At 35.7% G+C, this 20,954-nt stretch overlaps 1 protein-coding gene across 1 annotated transcript in view; it reads right to left on the reverse strand.

Moving 5' to 3' along the window:
• DNAH12 (dynein axonemal heavy chain 12) overlaps positions 1 to 20,954 on the reverse strand; it is a 58,165-nt gene that overhangs the window by 7,217 nt on the left and 29,994 nt on the right. The window contains exons 40-64 of the mRNA XM_030956935.1: positions 20,238 to 20,493; positions 19,750 to 20,049; positions 18,863 to 19,041; positions 17,112 to 17,304; positions 16,831 to 16,992; positions 15,330 to 15,524; positions 14,403 to 14,536; positions 14,018 to 14,180; positions 13,487 to 13,567; positions 12,471 to 12,647; positions 11,961 to 12,092; positions 11,443 to 11,532; positions 10,345 to 10,485; positions 9,970 to 10,211; positions 9,482 to 9,629; positions 8,418 to 8,563; positions 7,793 to 8,007; positions 6,711 to 6,903; positions 5,728 to 5,920; positions 5,126 to 5,298; positions 4,456 to 4,596; positions 3,166 to 3,324; positions 2,011 to 2,155; positions 1,039 to 1,189; positions 540 to 793 (exon numbers count right to left, since the gene is read on the reverse strand). Coding sequence (XP_030812795.1) covers positions 540 to 793; positions 1,039 to 1,189; positions 2,011 to 2,155; positions 3,166 to 3,324; positions 4,456 to 4,596; positions 5,126 to 5,298; positions 5,728 to 5,920; positions 6,711 to 6,903; positions 7,793 to 8,007; positions 8,418 to 8,563; positions 9,482 to 9,629; positions 9,970 to 10,211; positions 10,345 to 10,485; positions 11,443 to 11,532; positions 11,961 to 12,092; positions 12,471 to 12,647; positions 13,487 to 13,567; positions 14,018 to 14,180; positions 14,403 to 14,536; positions 15,330 to 15,524; positions 16,831 to 16,992; positions 17,112 to 17,304; positions 18,863 to 19,041; positions 19,750 to 20,049; positions 20,238 to 20,493 — 4,363 coding nt within the window. The remainder of the gene's footprint in view (positions 1 to 539; positions 794 to 1,038; positions 1,190 to 2,010; positions 2,156 to 3,165; positions 3,325 to 4,455; positions 4,597 to 5,125; positions 5,299 to 5,727; positions 5,921 to 6,710; positions 6,904 to 7,792; positions 8,008 to 8,417; positions 8,564 to 9,481; positions 9,630 to 9,969; positions 10,212 to 10,344; positions 10,486 to 11,442; positions 11,533 to 11,960; positions 12,093 to 12,470; positions 12,648 to 13,486; positions 13,568 to 14,017; positions 14,181 to 14,402; positions 14,537 to 15,329; positions 15,525 to 16,830; positions 16,993 to 17,111; positions 17,305 to 18,862; positions 19,042 to 19,749; positions 20,050 to 20,237; positions 20,494 to 20,954) is intronic.

Raw genomic sequence — 20,954 nt, forward strand, 5'->3', positions numbered from 1 at the left:
AAAAAAAACAAAACTGCATTCAGAAAATGTGGAAGAGATTCTATATTAACAATATACTACTATTCTATGTTTTTTGCATTAACAACTATCTCCAAGAAATTACATTTTAAAGGTCAACAGCTTATAAATAATTCTCCAAGGCATCAAGAAAGTAAGACTCTGCTGTAAATAACAAACCTGTATTTTAAAATATTTTCTTGGTATTTAACACTTCACAGATAAAATGCAAGACTAATTTTTTTATTTATGTGAGAGAAAAAAAAACCCTTCTCAATCATATATGCTGACAGATTGCAGTTTCATTGAGTAGTACACAAAATATTGCACATCACAGTATCAAAATATTACAAATGAAGCTTGATATTAACATGTTTATAATTATTTTTAAATGTCCTTTATTGGTTAAATTATCTCTTCAAAGCCTCATTGCATTTCAGAGAAGTTTTGTATTATCAGCTCATTCAGGTATACAAAAATTCCCTAAAAATGTCATCAACTTTCCCTTTCCCTAAACAGAGATTATAGGGCCATGCACATACCTTTGGCGAGGGGTAACTTGTAAGCCAAAGTCTGAATTCTGGGTGACATTTTTCACCATCAAGCTCCTCACATATTTTCTCCAGCATTGGCATCCATGAGACAGCTAAATGACAATTTTGTAAACAAACCCATGTTCCTTCTTCCATTCCTGTTTGAATCATTTTTGTAGCTATTGGTCCTTGCCCTTGTCCTAATGAGATGGACTGAAACTTATCTCCTACCATCTCTCTGTCATTTGCCAGTTTCAGGAGGCCTTGAACAGAAAGAAGCATAAGATTTTAGCAGTCATATTAAAATGAATTTCTGAATTATGTCAGAAAAAAATAAAAACGTCTATTACAATTCTGTTTACATGTACATACAAATTAGCATTTTGAAGGGGCACAGAATTCTACCAGTCTGACACAATGCACTCACATCTACTTGCAGAAAGTGGAAATTAATCCTCACTGTGGATTGAAGGGGAATTTGAGGTCCCTACTTTCTGTGTATACTTACTAGACATGGGATCTGCTCCTGGAGATAGTACAAATATTAAAGGGACTGTAGCAGTTGAATCTAAGTAACTTTTTGCTAGATCAAAAGGTGGTGGCTCTACAAATTTCTTCCCCAGTTTTTCAGTAACAAATGTTGTTATAGCTGGACCAATCTGGTAAAAAAAAAAGCAAATACAAACCATTAATATAGACTTAAGTGCAGATCTGACAATGTCTTTTATGCCCAAGCCTGCAGACACCTCTCTGATTTGCAGAGATTTGAGACCAGTCTTGTAGAGTGATCCAAAAGCAAAGGTTTCAGGTTTCACCTCTTGTTGACACCTCCCTCCTTATTTTTTCCTTACAAGAGGAATAATAATGCTTTTAGAAAAGCAAGAATAACATGCCTTGTATAAAGAATAATAAATAACATTAAGACCTTTAGTCAGGCTTTTCCTGATGCGGAGGACAAGCACATTCTCCCTTGGGATATATTAATATAATTATTTTTTATTAATTGAAGGGAGCAATTGCAATATGCCTTAAATTCTAACATTGATAGCACCTCAAGAAAATGCAATACAAGAGCTGCTAAAAGCACCAAAGGCAGAATTTGTTGAAAGTTCATCTTGGTCATTCAAATCAACACATTTTATCTCTTTTTGCCTTAATTATCATTTGCATGAAAGCACAAGATATTAGATAACCTGTGTATTTTTTTTTAGGCTGATATGTCCTGTTCTCAAATATATTGAGTGCAGCAAGAAACAGCCTAGGCATGAAAAAATATTTCAAGAGAGCTAGAACAATGAGAATCCTCCAAAAGACTCATTAAATCACATCAGAAAGAAAGATTTCAGCTGATGCTTGAGGTGTTTGTATTGGTCACTTGAAAAATAAGAACAGCATTTACTTTCTTAATAAATATAATGAAGAACAGATTAATTACTGGAAGAGGCATGGCACAGTCTACAAACACTCCATAACATTTTACCTTGTCTGGTCTTAAGCACCGAAGAACTATCATCTTCTGTAATTCACTGAATGTATTATTCAACTCTTCTGGTAATGGAAAGTTTTGAGGCTCTTTGCTATCATACATTTTTTGCCATTCACGTATATTTTCAGAAACATGACTCCTAGAGAAAAAAAACCACAAGTACTATAAATACCTGGAGTCTTTTTTTTAACGTTTATCAAAGGCAAATTACACTGTATTGTCATTTAAGACACTTCATATCTATGTCAAATAATAATCCTACAGCTGAGCTTCTCCATGCTGAACGGTGAAAAATCTCTTTCCACCATGCTGCTGAGGAGAGATTCCACCTGAAATGTTCCAAGCTGACAATAAGTTGTCTGTTCCTCCAGGTAGCACTGCTTGCACCTTCATAGGTCTGGGTGAATTTTCTGCCTCCACTAGTTCAGGAAAACACCACAATTTAACTGAAGAAAATTACCAGGAAATTTAATTAGGAAAAAAAAACCCAACTATTTTCCTTCACTCAACATGCAGAGTATGTCCTTGGCAATGGGACAACTCTCAGATTATTTAAAGGCAGGATCATCATCCACATTGCTACTTGAACTCCAAAGGGGCTGAAACAAAAAACAGCCTCAAAGAACTTCTTCTAAGAGAGCAGTGTTACTGCATTGAGATCAAAATGCTCCAAATATTTGCACTCAGCTAATTTATGGAAGTCCTGTACAGCCATGTTGTCTCCAGAAATTAGTGTTAAATTCTATTTAAACCCACGGTGAAATTGTACTGAGTTCAGGAGAAGATAGTTTACTAGAAAAACTCCTTCCCCAGAACTGCAGTGGAATTCTGTTACATCTACCATCTCTGGCTTTCACTGAACCCTTTAAAACACTGTTTCTCTACCATGAAGACATTTCAGAAGAAAAATTTCTTTAGGCAACACCTCAAATAATTTAGAAAAAATAGTTTTATTACATAATATTATAAATAGTGATCCGACTGATTGGAGTAAGTGAAGCAAACATGATAACGAAAAAAAGGGGCTGGTTTCATCCCCCTTGCATTCTGGCACTGATTTGGAAAACATACCAAACATTTCTTTCAGCATGTAACATATGTATTGGTCAAAACCAATTCAGGCCAATTCACATCAGTATTTTACCATACCTCAGTCTTTCCATAGCTGGGAATTCACTGGCACGACATAATTCATCCCAGCTCTTATCTGATAGCCAAGATGGATCTGGATTCTTGTGCTCATTCTTGAGACCCACACCTCCAGTTAGTAAGAACATAAACTCTTGATGTTGTATTTCATTACTAGCCCTATATATATTAAAAAAAAATCAACCAGTAATTGAGATACAATTTTACATAATTTAAACAGTGGTTTCAAATTAATCACATTTCACTGCCCTTTAGGGATGCTTCTACTTCAGTAAGAGCTGAGATTAGATTTCAATATTCTATATTCTTAAAAAATTGCATGGTAAAAATGTCTGATCAATACTAATGGAAGGGTTTCAAGAGGTAAATCTTACAATCAATAAATTGTTTAGGTTGGAAAAGACCTTTAAGATCAAGTCCAACCATTGACCCAGCGCTGCCAAGCTATCACTAATCCCTGTCCCTCAGTGCCACATCTACACAGCTTTTAAATGCCTCCAGGGATGGTGATTCCACCACTGCCCCGAGCAGCCTGTTCCCGTGCTTGACAGCACTTTTGGTGAAGAACTTATTCCTAATACTTGCACTTCTTTTTTTTTTTTAAGTGCAATTATTCCTGGTTTTTAAAGGCTTTGCAGAAAATAACGCATTCTACAATTACAGTACCCTTACAGACTGGCCCAGGAAGAACATCCATGTACAGATGAGTACACACTGTAATTAATTAAGTATGCACATTGTGGTTGTGCAATTTTGAACATATCATTTCTTTCATAATGTATTCAGACAAAATTAGGAAGAGAAAACTAAAAAGCTGGTGGAAAGGAGAAGACTGAATCTGAGATCACATGATGTTATGCAAAAAGGTAACAGAGAAAAAATGAAAAACAATGACAAAAACCTAGAAGTTGTTGGCATTACACATTACTGCTTAAGTTTTCTTTCTAAAATGTTTTCTTAACAGAAATTGGTTTTGACATAAGTAATGTCAAAATGTATGTAACACTGCCCAGATCCTTTAAAGAATGATTTATCATTGACAAAACCATTGACAAATGGGCACATTTGGCACACTTTTTTTTCATAATGCGTCCTGTAGTAGTGATACATGCACTCACACTCTCTTCCATTTTTTAATATTATACATCTTAGAAAGCCCAAGGTATTCGTGACCTTACTCCAAAGGCATTATTATCAATGTGCACAAGAACATTCCATTTCACCAGTACCTGCTTCCACGATAAAATCATTAGTTTCTGTTAGTAAGAGACTTCACAAAAATGAGCTTACATGAGCAGATTACAGCACAACAGAAATGAGAAGAGCAGCTTGTCTGTTTCAAACAGTGAACGACAGACTTGGCAGTACAGATTGTAGGTGAAGTGGTCATTTAGATACTGAAGTCGCTTCTTCAAAACTTTGGATTTATTACTAAAAAGAAAAGAAGTGATAAACTGAGACTTCAAACGGAATAACATATACAATCCTTAAGAAATCTCATCTATTTAGGGTTGCAGAGGATTTATATCAGACCCACAGACTCCACAAGGGACTTAGGTGTCAGTTTCCCCAAAATTTCAACTATACTCCCTGTCTTTTTAAAAGACTGCAGCACTTTTAGAAGTCCCAAGCAAAATAATAAGTTGAAATCAATTTGCCACAGTTAAGTAGTGGCCACTCAGTCTTCAAAATGGAGCCTATTTCAGAACCTGACATCACACTAAGTCACATTCTTAAAAATACTTAAATATAGCACATCCTTACAGTTCATAATTTGTTTAAACAGTAACCAGAAAGATAAATTAATTCATTAATAAATCTTGTTTTCCTTCAAAATCCTGCATTTAAGGAGGCAAACTGTTTCTAGAACTGTTTCGTTCTCTTCTCATGAATAGTTTTCTCCACTATTCATAAGAAGAGAATGAAATGCCTTTATTTTCTGCAGAGAGACCCTCTTTACCTGTCATGAATGGAGCTGATATAGAGGCTGACAAACCAGCTGAGGGAGTACTGGTACATGGGGTCGATGTTGGCCAGGTCTGCGATGCTGAAGAAGAGCACGGCCGAGTGCTGCGCCACGGGCCGGTACGCCTCCCGCGACTCCGCGATCTTCAGTTCCGTCTTCTCTGCAATCTGCACAGCAACAGCAGGGGACAAACAACAGCTTCTAATAGCCTTAATACTCTTCATGTTCTATAAAATGTTACTGCTTAATAGCATTTCTGGAATAGTTCCATACAGCACTGAAACACCAGAGTAAAGCGACTTTTCTGCTCCAGAAGGCACCACCCCAGTAGGTAAAACGAGCACTTGGCCCTACCCCAGTGCTGCCTGATCTACTTACCTGCACTACAGATACATATATTTTAAAACATTTTAAAGACTGAATAAACTACCAGTGAAGATTCTAGAACAGATCCAATTTTATCTCTCTTTCCATTTCACAAGTATAGAATTTGCTCCTTGTGCTATGCATCCAAATCAGAGACCTTCTGCCGGACACAAATTTTAACATTTAATTTCTCAGTATTATTGAGGGAAGCACACATACATACTCCTTACCTGCTGTTTCCTTGTGATCTCATTAGCCATGACTTTGGCAGAATCCAAGACCTGGATGGCAGTCTCATCTTCCAGAATATCACCTTCAGATGACTCTAAAGTTTCTAAAATTTTCTTCTCAATTTCTTGTAAATTCTTTTTATTGGCTGCAGACTGAACAATGAGAGCATTTCTTTCCTCTTCTAAATCTGGCCTAATGAAGAAAAACCAAAATCAGTCAGCGCTCATCTTGCACTGACTGCAAAAGAAGCCCATGAAAATTACTCCCTCTTCCTATAGGAAGTTATTTATGAATATTCTTTTCAGTTTAAGGAGGTTTATGGTGTTTAACATCTATTTATACTGGTGAGTATAGATTTCTTTGCATTACTTCTACTCAGTATTTGGAAATGATGGTCTAATCTTTAACATCTTAGCATTTTGAAAATGGCAGTGCATCCCACTTTTCCTTTATTGTATCTCTGCTGCCTGAAAAAAACCCACCAAGTGATACACAGAGCCAGTTTACTGCTGGAACACTTCTGTTAGCAAACAGTTACACGGACATGCCTGTCCAAACCAGATACTATTTCTCCTTGCCTTTGTGAGGGCTCAGATATGACCCATAATCAGTTTCAGAGGCACTCTGCATTTATTTCATACAAAATTAAAATGAAATCCTCATCATTCGACACCTTCGTCAGGCAGTTCAGTCACATTGAAAAAATAACAATAATTATTCAAATAATATTTAAAAAGTTTTCTAATGTTCAAGGAATATTTCAGGAGAAAATTGCCATGAAAAAACAATGATTTCACATCTGCTATTTTAATTGACTTCTGGACACTTACCCCTAACACTTCCCTAATAAACTTTTTAAATAATAAAAGCAACATTCATACCATGTAACATCCATTATTTTATACAATAAATTAATTTCCCATTTCCTGGAAATTTTACCATAAAAACCTTTAATGGCTGTTTACCATAAAGAGAGACTTACCTCTCTTCTGCTACAACAATACCTAGCAGCTGGTCTTCAAGTCCCTCTGGTGTTATCATAAAATTGAGTAATAAAACTTTCGTAGCAAGTTCAGGCATATAGTGTGGATTTCTTAGTTTTGTGGTAATAAAAAACTTGAAATCACTGGAATACTCAATAATGCTGTCACCAAGCCTGATGCACTCCATACCTCCTGAAGTTAAGAAGAGAAACATTAAAAAACTTATCTACTCCAATTATTCATAGGAAAAAATACATCTGTCATTAAATAAAAGCAAACTTCTCACCAATGACAAATTTTCTGAGAAGTAAAAATTATTAAATATATCTGAGAGTCTGAAAAATTCTCGGAGACCTCAATGAGGCCACTTATCCCTCTCAGCAGATGAAATCAAGTCAATCCTATCACTACAGTAGTTCCAATTTGCATATACAAAAACTAGAGATGCCAAAAATGAGCTGTGGAATTATTCCCAAATATTCTATTCTTACAGACTATTCTTTCATTTAATTACTTGTCTGAAAGAGGAAACCACAAAGAAAAAAAAGTGTTTGAGCTTTCCTTTTGTTTTTAATTCTGAACATGAAAGGACAACTAGGTAAGAAGGAAGGGAAAACATAAATTTCTTTATGTGCACTTTTCTGTCATCTAACAGGAGGAAAAGCTGAAAACCAAATTCATAGCTACTTGCTAAGTACAGTGAAAACTATGCCTTAAGCAAAATGTCTTGACAGCTTTATTTGCTTTATTTGTGCAAAATTTAGCAAATATTATCATCAAACTAAAACATATGAAAATTAACAAGAAAACAATTTCACTGACAATGTTTCCTTCACAGAACTTCTTTAGTCTCCTATAGGGATCTGGTAAAGGTTTTCACATAAAACCATTTTCATGATAGGCAGGAATGAAATTTATTAAAAAATAAAACTTCAGACTCTTGTGCTATAACCATTCTCTTACAAGAGGCAGAACTAAGGCAAGAAGAGAGCAATATGAATAAAACATCAGGTGGTGCCAGAGACTAGAAACTAAACATTAATGTCCTCTCCTTCAGGGTTCTAAATTAATTCTGCTGTACCTTGTTTAAATGTCTGTTTAAGCAGCAAAGGTTCAAGAGATGGGTCTAATTCTTCCCCAACATTTTCTAGCAGCAGTGGAGTCCCAAACTGAATGCAGTTCTCCACAGTTCTCATATAATCTGCGTCACTGATCTTGATAACATTCAGACGGTTGTCCTTCTCAAAATTCTTGATCCATTTATTTGCTTGACCTTGAGGATCAATCATTAATGGCCTAGAAAACACAGGATGGTTTTCTCAGTACTTGCAGGCATTTTCCAAAATTTTAAACTATTTTACATGTTTCTGTATTAGACTGTCGAGAAGAAGTGATAAAATTTAATTATGTTATTTTAAGATATCAGTGAATAATGGATGCATAGGTGTTTTACAATAATTTGAAACGTAATAGCAGAAATAGCTATAAAAGTTGCAAAAAATGTTTAACAATTTTCATAATATAACCAGAATACAGAATTCTTGTAAAATATTCTACCTCCCCCCTGGAATATAAAGATTCCACTCCTTTTAAAATTATATTGCTCTACAGAAGCTACACTGTTTCCAGATACATTCTTTTTTTTTTTTTTTTTTTTTAAGTGGGAACTTGCTTGGATTTGAAAATTAAACCTTTTTGTCACCTACCAACGTCTTGAATTGTCAACAATGACCCCATTGTCTACAGAAAATACATCAGTGGGCAAACCAGCAATATTCCAGGCTCTTATTTTTACTGGGTCACCAAGATTCTTGCTCAAAGAGAAATTCTCAGAACAAGGGATTTCTTTCTCCTGAAAAAGAGGGGGGAAAACCCAACAAAATAAACGTTTTTCTTTATTCTGGGCTTCTTGATATCTTTATTAAATGCTACTTCAATCAAAAATGACAATGCGCATTTTGTTTTAAGGGACTGAAATAGGTCATGTATAAGTAAAAATCCTGGGGAAAATAAAACCATAATTTCAATAATTAACTACATTTCCCCACTAAATATGTACTCTCCCATCAAATTTTGTAAGATTTGTCCAGTTTTTGGTACATTCATGGAGGGAGGTTTGTTGCATAAAGTTATAAATTAATACATACACAGTTGGAAATACCTAATTAAATCTTCCATTAAATCAGTACAGTAATCCAGTGCTGATTTGTTACTGTTTCATGCATTTTAAGTGTTTCTAAATCACTTGATTTATCAATTATTTATGAATTTATTTGGTTTATGAATTATGGCATTCATATGCCATTAGGGTGAGGGTTAGGGTTAAATGTAAAGGTTAGGGTTCCTGTGTTGAAAGTGTCCCTTTGCAAACCACACAATTAACCATATAATTAACATAAAATATTTGATGGTGTAAGTTATAGAATGTTTTACATTACACATAACTGCATTTTAAATTTATTTATTTTGTTTAAAGGAAAAATACACAAAACAATGAGATTTTACTTCAGTAACAATCAAGCCTTACAAAATGAATGACGGTCTCTTGTTTCTGATATGCTATTTTGGAGCAAATTATAGGTGTAGAGTAAATTCACTGATTTAATTAAATTCAAATCTACAAAATATTGGATCAGCAGAATTGATCCCATTGCTTTACCCATGAGGGTTACTAGGCTATCATTAGGTAAATTACAAGGGATTTTTGAAGCCTTTTGCAGTTGTCTCAAAACACCAAAACATTTAGTTAACTCTAAGACAACCTTCTAACCTTGCACAGTTTGCTCCAATCTTTGGTACAGTCTTGTCGAAATCCAGCAGTAAAAGCCCCCAGATATGCTATTACACCAGCTGATATCAGAATATCACCTGTCAGATTATCATATTCCACTTGAAGATCACATGCAGCTTGATTCCATCTATGACAAGCAGAAAAAAGTCATACTGAAACCTCCGCATTAATGATATTGATGTTAAAAACCAACTTGGTTTTGTTCATCTTAGCTAAGAATAGGTGAAAAATATGAAAACCTCATTCATGTATTCTATTCTCATTTTAAAGAGATTTCTGCTACAATTCTCCCAGTGTTGCTGCCCATATTTTTATGCTACAAACAACTAGGAATATTTCAAGGTGCAGGACATTCTTTAGTGTTTCAGTCCTCAGACAGAAACACAGCATTAAAGGCTTAGAGAACGTAATTTCAAGTTCTAGTTCTACAGTGGTTGTTTTATCTCACATTTGAACTTTAAACTGACCTTGTTTTCTCTCCACCAAGGCCTCCAATCAACTTCTCTGCTCGTTCCAGTTTTTTAGCACACAGATCAACCTGGAATTCCAAACGAGCCTTTTCTTCTGTCTTTTCAGCAAAGGTTTTTTCCAAAGCAGCCAAACGGCCTTCAACTTCTGCAAGTTCTCCTCTCTTCTGATTCAACAGCTCCATTGTCACTGCCAAGGACTCCTCTGCCACTTTTAAACGTTCTTTTTTGGGTTCAATTTCCTATTCAATTACAACCAATCCACAAACGCTTTAGTACATTTGTGTAACTTTATTATTAAGTACAATGCTTAGGGTGATTACACGGAGCAGAGGAAGATTCCATAGCACCAAGGGGCAAGGACCAAAACCACACCTTTGATACCCTGTGAAAGACTTCCATTCCCTTAATCCATTTGCATAAACCCTCTGCTGCTGAGGAAGCTTTAGCCACCACTTGTGGATCAAACTCTGGATTAGTCAGGTACTCGGTCCGAATCTTCTGCATGACAGCATCCTGGGTAACAGAAGCATTACAGCCCGTCAGATCTCACAGCTGACACTTCAAAATTGAACTGATTCATTGCCATTTCTCTACACAATGAAATAACAACTATTCCATAATAATTATTGTAGGAATCACTGCTCATTTGATTGTTTTGATCTTCCTGTCATGTTACATAATCTTTTCCTGAGTTCATTCTAATCCTATCCTTACCCTTTCTAATAATGCATTTGCTGTATCTTCCATGTGGCAGCTCCATAAGGGCTAAGAGCATTACAGTCACATAGAAGCCTTAATTTACACTGCCCCTTGTGCAAAACATACCAATTCCATTATTTGCTATCTTTTTCTCAATACACAACTTTGGGGACATTATAAAAATGCATTTCTCCTGATGTAATACAATATGTAATTACTTGTGCCTACTTTTGGGGATCAGTTTCATACAGGGCAAAGATTATTCTATCAAGAACAAAGCATATTCAATTTCCAGTTAGTTCAGCAAAAGGCAAGAATCACACTTTTGGACAGCAAGACTTTGGGAGAAAAGATCATATTTGAAAGGTCACATAGCTAGTACATTTCTGCATTTACTGTATATCTGCCAGTATAATTAACAAAATATTACCCATTTTGTCATCATTCATTCATTTAAGCAAAAATAATACAATTAGAAAAAGATGTTAAGAAAGGCAGCAATGGACAGTCAATTATAAAAAGAAGTGGTTGATCTAGTAAAACTAGCAAAAAAAGAAAAAGGCATAGGAAGGCTGGACATGGATCAAATGGCTCCACTGAAAAACCCCAGTCAACTCCCAAAACAGAATATGTGAAATGAGGCTAAAAGGACACAGGTTCAGAAGAAACTGATTGATTTGGACAAATGATGTCTCCAATAAAGTATTTTCTCATTTTATTTTTTTTTCCCTGCAAGAAAGTGTCTGGGAAAAATTACTGAAAAAGCCTTACCGGAATGGGTGTCTCAGAACAGGCTTTCAATTCCTTTAAGAAATTAATGTTGCCAAGCATTTTCTGGCTTACACCCCAATAATCCCAAATCTACAAAACATAGTAGGAAATATTTTTTCAGGCTTTAAAACAAATACACATACAAAAAATTACAAACCTCATTTAATTAAAATTCATGAATATTTAATACTGATAATCTGGTATCTCCTTGAGATGCCAGTAAAGCAGAAATTCTGTCAGATCAAACATTTCTTTCCAATCATACTTTCAGTCAAAAAGTAAACAGTGTTTCAGGGAAGTTATGTATTATCAATCCCCAGAAATGTGTAAAGCAAATTAAATCTGGCACATTAAAAAATTTGGAAAATAAGGAATTCTGAAAGTTTTCAGTAAAATCCTGGGTGGAGGCTATAAGTACTTGCCTACTTTAATGGACCTTGGGTTATCTTGTTTATTGGATAAGTGTTGGAAAGAACATGAATTACATTTTTATTTCAGACTATTGTCTGCTGTTTTACCTTGCCTCCAGATCCTGAAGGATCCGCAATTCTTTCAGGTTTTTTTTCTCTTATGACACAGACAGCAGCCATGACAAGTTTGACACCAGAGGGAGGATTTTTCATTGTTTTGACAACTGCTATATCAGAAGGCTAAAATAAAAAATACATGAAGTATTATGTCTTTCTCAGCGCTCAGTAGATGAACTGATAGAAAAAAGAGGAATTATTACACCATTACCAATGAACATAAGTGGTAACAGAGGACTTTTAGAAGGGATGACACAATGTTACCATCATGATTAACAATATCCATCACTATCCTCTATGCAGAGGAAAAAAAAAAATAAATGCTAATAAACTGTAAACTAATGATTAAATAAAATTATGCTTTTAAAATTTCATTTAAATATCAAATAAAATATCATTTATCATACTGCTTACACAGGTGCAATGATCTGGCAAAACAGAAAGCCAAACATTTTCAGAGTCTATTTTTAACATTTTCCAGGGCCCCACTATCAAGCTTGCCTTCAAAGTGTCAAGAGCACCAATTGCAGCCTCCATGACCGGCAATGCCTCTGCCAGGTCACTCTCACATTCATTTTTCAGTGCCTGAGCTTCTTCAGCTTTTGCTGTAGCAATTTCTTCATCCACTTTAACAATTTTTCTTTTTTCTTCTACTTCTGCAGATTCTACTTCTATAATCTAAAGAAAAACCACGAGTGGGCTTTATTTATATCATGCCACGAATGATCAAATAAACTGAAATTATCTACTGTAGAACTTAAGGAATACTGTAAAATATAAAGGGAACATTGAACATTTTATTATGTTAAGATCATTCCAATTTTAATATGTTAACAGGTAAGTCCAGCCTTTATCCAACTCCCTTTGCAGTTCTAGGGAAGTGACATTCAGTTTTCTTAGAGGCAGAGGAGATATCACTGTATCTGTAAAAACACTTAGGAATCAGAAACAAGTGTATAACATCAATTAAATCATGCTTTTTTGGTGATGCAATAGTCACATACTAGATATATTTTTATATACTGGAATTTTCAAAACACCCAAGATTTTTGATCTGAAATCCCACTAAATTCCCGGGATCCTTCTCTAAATCAATCATATAATCCCATGCAAAGATATGCATGCATGCAAAGACAGACCATGCAAAACTGTTCTTGTTTGTTTTGTCATATCTGGTCACATGGAAAAACTACTTGAGGTTTTTGCAATGTTTGTGAATCAACTTGGGAAACCTGATCAATCACTATTAGCATGAAAGTTCCTCTAACATCCTTTAGCATGGAGCTTAGGCAATGACTGTATATCCAGAGAATGTATTTTATATAAAGAATGAAATTTTATTTCTGTTCTAAGGCTATAAACATAAATAACCAGTTTCAGAATTACTGGAAACCTCTATAAACAAGGAGTGAGCTCAAAAACCTCAATTCAGCTCCTACTTTCTGAAAGTCACACATCAGTGAAATAAGACACGTGCTTACATTAAAAGCCACAAAGTTGTATTTGTATAACTCTACCTGCATCATGCTTGCATTTTCCACTTTAGCCTCTTCCAGTTTGGGCTGCAGCTCAATTAATTCTATTTTCATCCTACCAACCTATGCATATACAAAAGAATCAGGTGGGATCCAGAAGGGTCAAGCACAATTTCCAGCAGTTTCTTTAAGACCTAGATTTTACCTAATGACTAATTTATGGATTGTTAATGTAACATTCAGTTTCAAATCAAAACATTCCCAAGACTTCTTTTTATCTCCTACATACAATATCTAATTCTAAGAACTATGATCACTTACAGTCACCTGTTAACCACCAAGGAAATGACAGCTCTGTTCATATACCACTTAACAATATATGCTTAGAGATGTATGGCTTTAGCACAAGTTCTGTGCTTGCAGGAAAGAAATTGCAAAATACATTTCATAGTTTTACTGTTGAAGTTTGAGCCGAACAAAATCTGAAGTAGCACTTTTGACTGACTTCTCCAGAAAAAGACCCGCAGTTGACAAACATTTCCTAATTTCAGTTCCATATTTGTGGTGACTCACCTGTGACTCAGCAAAAGCTAGTTTATCTAGCCCATTCACATATTTCTTCTTGGCTTTCATTACACTGTCTCGTTTCTCAGTAAGAAGTCTCTGAAATGCAGCAATAAGCTCAAGATAAGAAGTAGGAGTAACATAATTATGGCGTCCCAGACTTTGTAAAAACCTATTTAAAAAGTAAAAAAGAAAGAGTAACTTAAATTGTGATTTATTTTTTAGTTTATCACTAGCAAAGTTATGTAACTGTTTGATAGAAATTAACAATTTCAGTGATTTTATATAATTTTTATGAAGGCAAATAGTTGTGTTAACTTTTAATATATAAATGAGTAGCAATGAACTCAGTCACCTAATACTTTCTGATTGTTTGCAAAAGCCACAGACTGACCTTTCAGAGAGTGCCAAAACTGAAGTATGAAAGTATTTACAGATGGGCACAACTGCCTGGCGCTCAGTGTCTGTGAGCTGAAGTGTTTCTAGGAACTTACTGGCCACACGTTCAAGGGCATCTTCAGGCCACGGCTGAGGGAGAAGTGAGGAAGAAAGTATTTGTAAAATTCAACTCTTAGCAGTCTTCAAATGTTAAATCAAGTTTTAACATCCAAACCAGCAGAATGAGACATACTAGTCCCAGCTGCATCTCAAGAACAATGAACTGATAAAAGGGTTGGTTAGCTCAGGCAGCACCTATGCAATCTTTTCTGGCAGCTCCTGGTTGATCTTCTAGCTCAAAGTACACAGTAACATCCCATACAAACAGTGCTGTGTCTATTCATCCTTTGGCAGAAAAATTAATTGGCATCAGCACTACGCCAAGCAATAGAGCTAACTGTGCTTTACTGAGAGCAATACTGCTAATATTGATACTATATCTCCCAGTTTTACTCTACTATAAAAGATCTACTGATAAACATCAGGATTTGTATTTGCTAGTCGCTCCTACAATGAATGACTTGCTTAATAGGCAGCCACAATTAAGGTAATTTTAAAGTCACAATGAAATGGTTTCTCTAGTCCTCTAAAACATACACATTATGTAATAAAATTACAAATTTCCATCATCAAACTAAGACTATTCATACTTCAGAAACATGTAGCAACAAAATTTAACTTTATTTAGATGTAGAAATGTTGAGATCACACATCAAAGAGATCCCAAAACATTACAGAAAAGGTTTATGCAATTTTAAAATTTTGGAAAACAAGGAGTACTTCTACAAAGAAGATAAAAGAAAATCTAATGGCACTTAGAAATATAGAGTGTTAGAGAGCTGAAGCAGATTTTGGAGGAAATAATATAAATATTTTCCCATACCTGGAACCAATCAATAGTACAGCAGTTGATGAGTGATGGAAACTGTCTCAGACGATTGCGGAAAGCATCTCCAATTGGGCTGAATGCCACCACAATGTGGAGATTTTCTTTGCAGTAGTTCACAAAAAGTGCATACAAGGCCAAGGGACTGAGTTCTTCACCTTTATCAGCAGCCTGAGCTGCTGCACGAACACCCTTAGGAATAATACATAGCATAAAAAATGTTACATGAATTCTCATTAAGCACATCTGAAGTCCTAGAGCAATCCTATTAATGGTAGCATCACCAGGAAATTAAATTTTTAGTGGAAATGAAACAAGCAAAATAAAGTAGAAAACTAGAACAAGTAGTAAATACTGTCTGAGAACAGGATTGCACTCTTTATCTGCGACCCTTTCAGCATTTGAATGTGTTCCAGAAATGATCATCTGCTGCTCTGAGCAACAGAGAGTAGATCGTCACAATAGAGTAAAAGAAGAATTCTTTGGAGGGAGCAAATTTAAATGAATAAAAAACCAACTTTGCTCCAGCTGGCACATTGTGGATAGCTACCAAGTTCCAGCATATACCCTCTGAATATGTTCACACAAACTATAAAACTGGAAAAGAGGCATAGTATTTTAATATTGCCACTATATACCGGGTAAGAATGAAATAGTAATAGAAAAAGATCATAAGAATTATAATCTAACTTCTTTGAAAGATACATGAATTCAGGTATCAACATGCTCCATAATTTAAGTGCAAGAAAAACCAGGAGTAACATCTATAAAGTGATACAGATATTGTAACAAAGAACATTTGTATGTGTACTAAGAATCATTTTGAAAATCTACTAGAAGCATACCTACTTAATTTAGCAAAAACATACAGAGATAGGGAGACAGCACAGCATGCAGTTCCAAATATTGTTTCCTAACATTGTTTCCAACTTGATGTATACAAAGATTGATGTCTCTCCCTCCCAAATTGCAACTGCTATTGTGAAAATCCAAGCCTGATTTGAGTTAATTTTGTTTTTAATTTGCCTGAGTACATTGCATCCTTACTTCTGAGCTAAAGTCATGGAGCACCTTTGCCCACTATGAAATTCTGTCTAACAATGCCCTAGTGCCCCAGAGAGTAGGAGTCTATTGAGAAAGGTAGGCCATGTGTTCAATAAAAATGTCACATCCTTGCACTTCACTGATCAATGAAAACATTATGATGCACAATCTTGTCCTACACAATACACTACAAAAATAACTACAGCCACGGGGTATTTGTGAACAATGCAAGTTCTCTACATGCACAACTTGATGTGTTTGTGAACAGAGCACTAGGTCAGAATTAAAGCTTGCAGTTGGCATAAACTACTCCATAAGTTTACTAAGTTGATTTATCAAAAGTCTCAAAAAGAAGTCACAGAATTAAGTGCAAATGTCCAAAAGCCACATTTCACACTGAACTGACCCAGTAGATTAAAAGGGAGGTGAAATTAAAGAGAGCTTCTGAAGGTACCTCTATAATTTCTTGTTTTTCATCTGCTGCAAAAATATTGGGAACCTCTCCTGTGTTGAGGACGCTGTCAATATCTTCTAAAAAACTTTCTTCCTTAATTTGTGCATCTGTGATAAGAAATACAGTTTTCAACCTCTGAACACCTGCACTCTTCAGAAGTCTCTGAAAATACAAGACAGTTAAAATTGTACATTCCAAAACAAAATTGTATGTCCCAAAACAAAACTGTACATTCCTTCTTTAAAATTAAATCAAAATGTAGACAGGTTATTAATACTCACTTTGAGATCCTCTCTCCACTCATTTGTGCCATAGGTCTTAGAAATCTCTGGTTGAAAAACACACATTTTTGCCATGAAGGCTGCCAGGCGGGTCAGAGACTGCCGCCCGCTTCCCCCCATCCCAACCAGCAGAGCGTTGCCCCCGGCCTGCTTCAGGATGCGGCTCAGTCGAGACAAGTGCTCCAGCATGTACCTGCAGTGGGAACACACTGATTACCCAAAGAGCAGAAACATGGCTATCCAAGCACCCATAAATCTGGGAAACAAATCAAGGAGTAGCAACTCCAAAACAAATCTCTGAATGCAGGGTGGGGTGGGGTAGAGAGGAAGAGGAAGAAAGAGAGTGGGCATGAACCACAAAATAAAGTAAAACTTATAACTCTTCTATTATACAAATATCCGTGTGTAGCTAAATTACTGCAAATTGCTAGAAAGAACATGCAGAGGTAAGAACAGGAGTACTGTAAGGATAAACGTGTTAAAGGAAATGAAAAACATTAATTCTCTACTTCAAAATAACAGCAGTATTACCAATTTTAACTTTATTGAAGAACAGCAATTTAGTATCCTTTTAAAGTAACCACTGAGGGAACACGGTTTATATCAACAAACATCTCCCTTTCCTCTACCTTTGACACTGTTTTACAACTTATATGTGGAATTGACATTGGAACATCCTCAGGAAGCAGTATCTGCACATTACTGAGAGTCCTTGTCAAAACGCAGGCATTATTTATCTCAGAATATGAAGCAAGGCCTATAGGAGATCCCCTGCTTAAACACAGGGCATGGGGTAATTAAAGCAAGCTGAGCAGCTATTAAAAGTAATCTCCAAAAAACTTTCAAACATTTCAAAAGAGATAAATTCTTGTTTATTTTTACTGGTTAGAAAAATAAAAGAAACAAATTCAGATGTTATCCATGAGACAACTCTAAGGCTGCAGTCCAACAGGCTCTCCTGGCTTCTGTTCAGGGAGGTCACTGCAATATTGCTCCTACACCTAGGAAGTGGCCTTTGATTAGAGGCTGCCAGCTCTTCAAACTGAGAGCCTAGCTGTACATACAGGCTCTCAGAAATCCAGCTCGGCAAAATGACCTAGACTAAAATAAGCTGCTACTAGAACTGTTTGAAGTAACCCTCATCACCTTCAGGAAGTATCGACGTGTCAAGTTACCCTGGCAAATATGAAGAGGTGGTAATCTCTAGCAACAGGGAGGAGGAAGGAGTTTGACCTCCCAATCTCTCTCAGTCGTAGCTCTGCATGATCACAAGTTAAAGTAACAATAAGGGCTTGCAGAGTCTAAAATTTCACAGGATTAGCTGCAGTACCAGCTGGGTGCATGGCTATGCTGCATAACAGAGTGGACAGACAGCTTTGATTATGAACATCTCCCTCGTGGGATGCTTGTCCTTGGGGAATGAAAGTCCAGTGACATCCATCTTCACTGGTGACAGAAGCCTAGGAGAAGTACAGCACCTACTTGATTCAGTGCACAATATTTCTCTAACAACTAAGGAAAATATTCAAAGCCCCTTAGGAGAAAAGCTTCTCATTACTTACTTCCAGGCAGAAAAAGGAGAAGCATAAAGAAAAAATCAGTTCGCTTCCATTCATAAAGGTGTAACACCACAAACACTATAAAGGATGCAAAAAGGAGAGGAGACATACAGAAAACCACAGTCCACAAAATTGAATATACTGAATTATCAACTACAGCTTAAAGCTCTTAATAAAACAGATCATAAAGACCTGAAAACAACAAGGTTCATTCTTGTTTTCTGGGTTTGATTATATTCATCCAGACACTGCTCCACAACATCACTGAACTCCTCAATGCTTGGAATCTCAACATAAAGTTTTTCATCTCCCTCAAGTTCTGGATCCATGTAGTCACCAAAACACAGACTTCTCATGTTTTCTTCTGTTACCTATGGCAAATATTCAGCAAATTATGAAGTCAAGTTTAATATTTAGTGAATATATTTCTTATTGTAATTTTAGAAAACAAAGGAGAATTTAGACAAATACCCCAGACACAAGAATAAGCATTCCAAAATATTTTGATTCACAGACAACACCCCCCTCAAAATTATGCTTCCTGCATTGAGCTATCCACCTATTCTTAATTTTTTCTTGGAAAACAATTGGCTCAAATAGCCACTAACAGTCTCATAATCATGACCTTCAGATTACACCAAATTCATACAGATGTATATTATGAAATGGACAGCTAAGACCACAAAGTTATTTCTTCTATACTTGAAAGCAACTACAAAGGACATACAAAAACAAACAACAACAAAAAAATGAAGACAAGGCATAAAATATAACACAACTACACAGCATTTTGGATATTAAAATTTAATAACAATCAAAGGATGCAGATGTACAAATTTATTTTAAGGAAAAGTAGCACATTTTAAATGTAATATTTTTTGAAAAGAACGTTCATGTACAACAGTTAAACCCTCCCAAATAATTTTCATTTCTACATTTTTTTCCTTATGAAGACATTTGGCCAATTCAACTCAAACTTTCAGGTGCATTTGCGTCAAAATTTCAGCTATGATTAACTCCCATGTCCTAAACTTGCAATAAAAGCAATTATTTTGCAACAGGTTAAACATGATACTCACAGATGAGCTTCCTTCCTTCAGGTGTGCAAAAACTCTATCAAATACTTCTTTGAAATGTTCTTTCACAATATCTTTCACTAGATTGAACAACCAGGTTCTGTCATCATCTTCCACCAGACGGTCGTAGAAGACACGGAACACCTCGTGTACAAACAGCCGAATCATCACGTGTTTGTTCTGAACTGCACTTTTCTTAATGAGCAAACAGCCATGGATAACGCGGGAAAAGTCACGCAGGTTGAAGGTATAATGAGATTTGGCTGGTGTGGGCAAAAGATTTTTGATGGCTTTCTTATACACCTTCAGATAACAACAATAGAGAGCAACAAAATCAAAAAAGTAACACTGACTGTACTGTTATCATGATTCCTAAATGTCTTCTGAAATGTTATTTCTCAAAAAACCCTTTCACACTGCAAAATTGTAGAGACAAAGGAACTTCAATGAACAAATTCAAGGAAATCCCCAGTAAGGTATTTGCCTCTTACCTCTAAAGTGGCAGTGACAATCTGATTTCCAATTGTGGAGAAGTCAGGAGGAAATTCATTAATCTTTAGGTAAAGAGCAACGACGGTGGAGAAGATGCGGATCATTGTTTCATCGCTGAAAGAGTTGATGCTGCAGATGTTGAAGTGCCGCAGGAACCGAGGGGTGACAGGATTCCTCCCACCCCCTGGGGGCCCCATAGCAGCCAGCAACTGGACATCAACAAGGGTGATTTTAGAGGTGTCCTTAAAATCATACCTTCAAAATAAAATGCCATGTGACACTTAAATACAGATATAACACATTTGTTACACCTTAGATGCATCTATATGAAAGACCACCCCCTGCATGCATTAAAAAAGTATTTAAAAAAATATATAAACATAGTGGGCATTATGTAATATAATATATATTTCTATCTATTTTATCTTTTTAAAAACAAACAATGCCTCCTCCCCAAAATACAAAAAACCAACTAGTCCTTTAACTGTGCACCAGTTAAACTCAACATACAATTTCCTGGCTGGAAAGAAAGATTATTTGTTTAAACTGAGTTCTGTAAAACCTGATACGAAATTTTGAGTATTAAAACTGTAAAATATCAAGGTATATCTCTATTCAAGAGTAATAGATATTGGAGCAGTGCCTGGAGTCACAAGAGCAGCTGTATTTGAGAAGTGCCTGGAATCACAGAATGATCCAGACTCACGAAAACACCT

Source organism: Camarhynchus parvulus, chromosome 12, assembly GCF_901933205.1.
Source record: "Camarhynchus parvulus chromosome 12, STF_HiC, whole genome shotgun sequence".
NCBI lineage: Eukaryota > Metazoa > Chordata > Aves > Passeriformes > Thraupidae > Camarhynchus > Camarhynchus parvulus.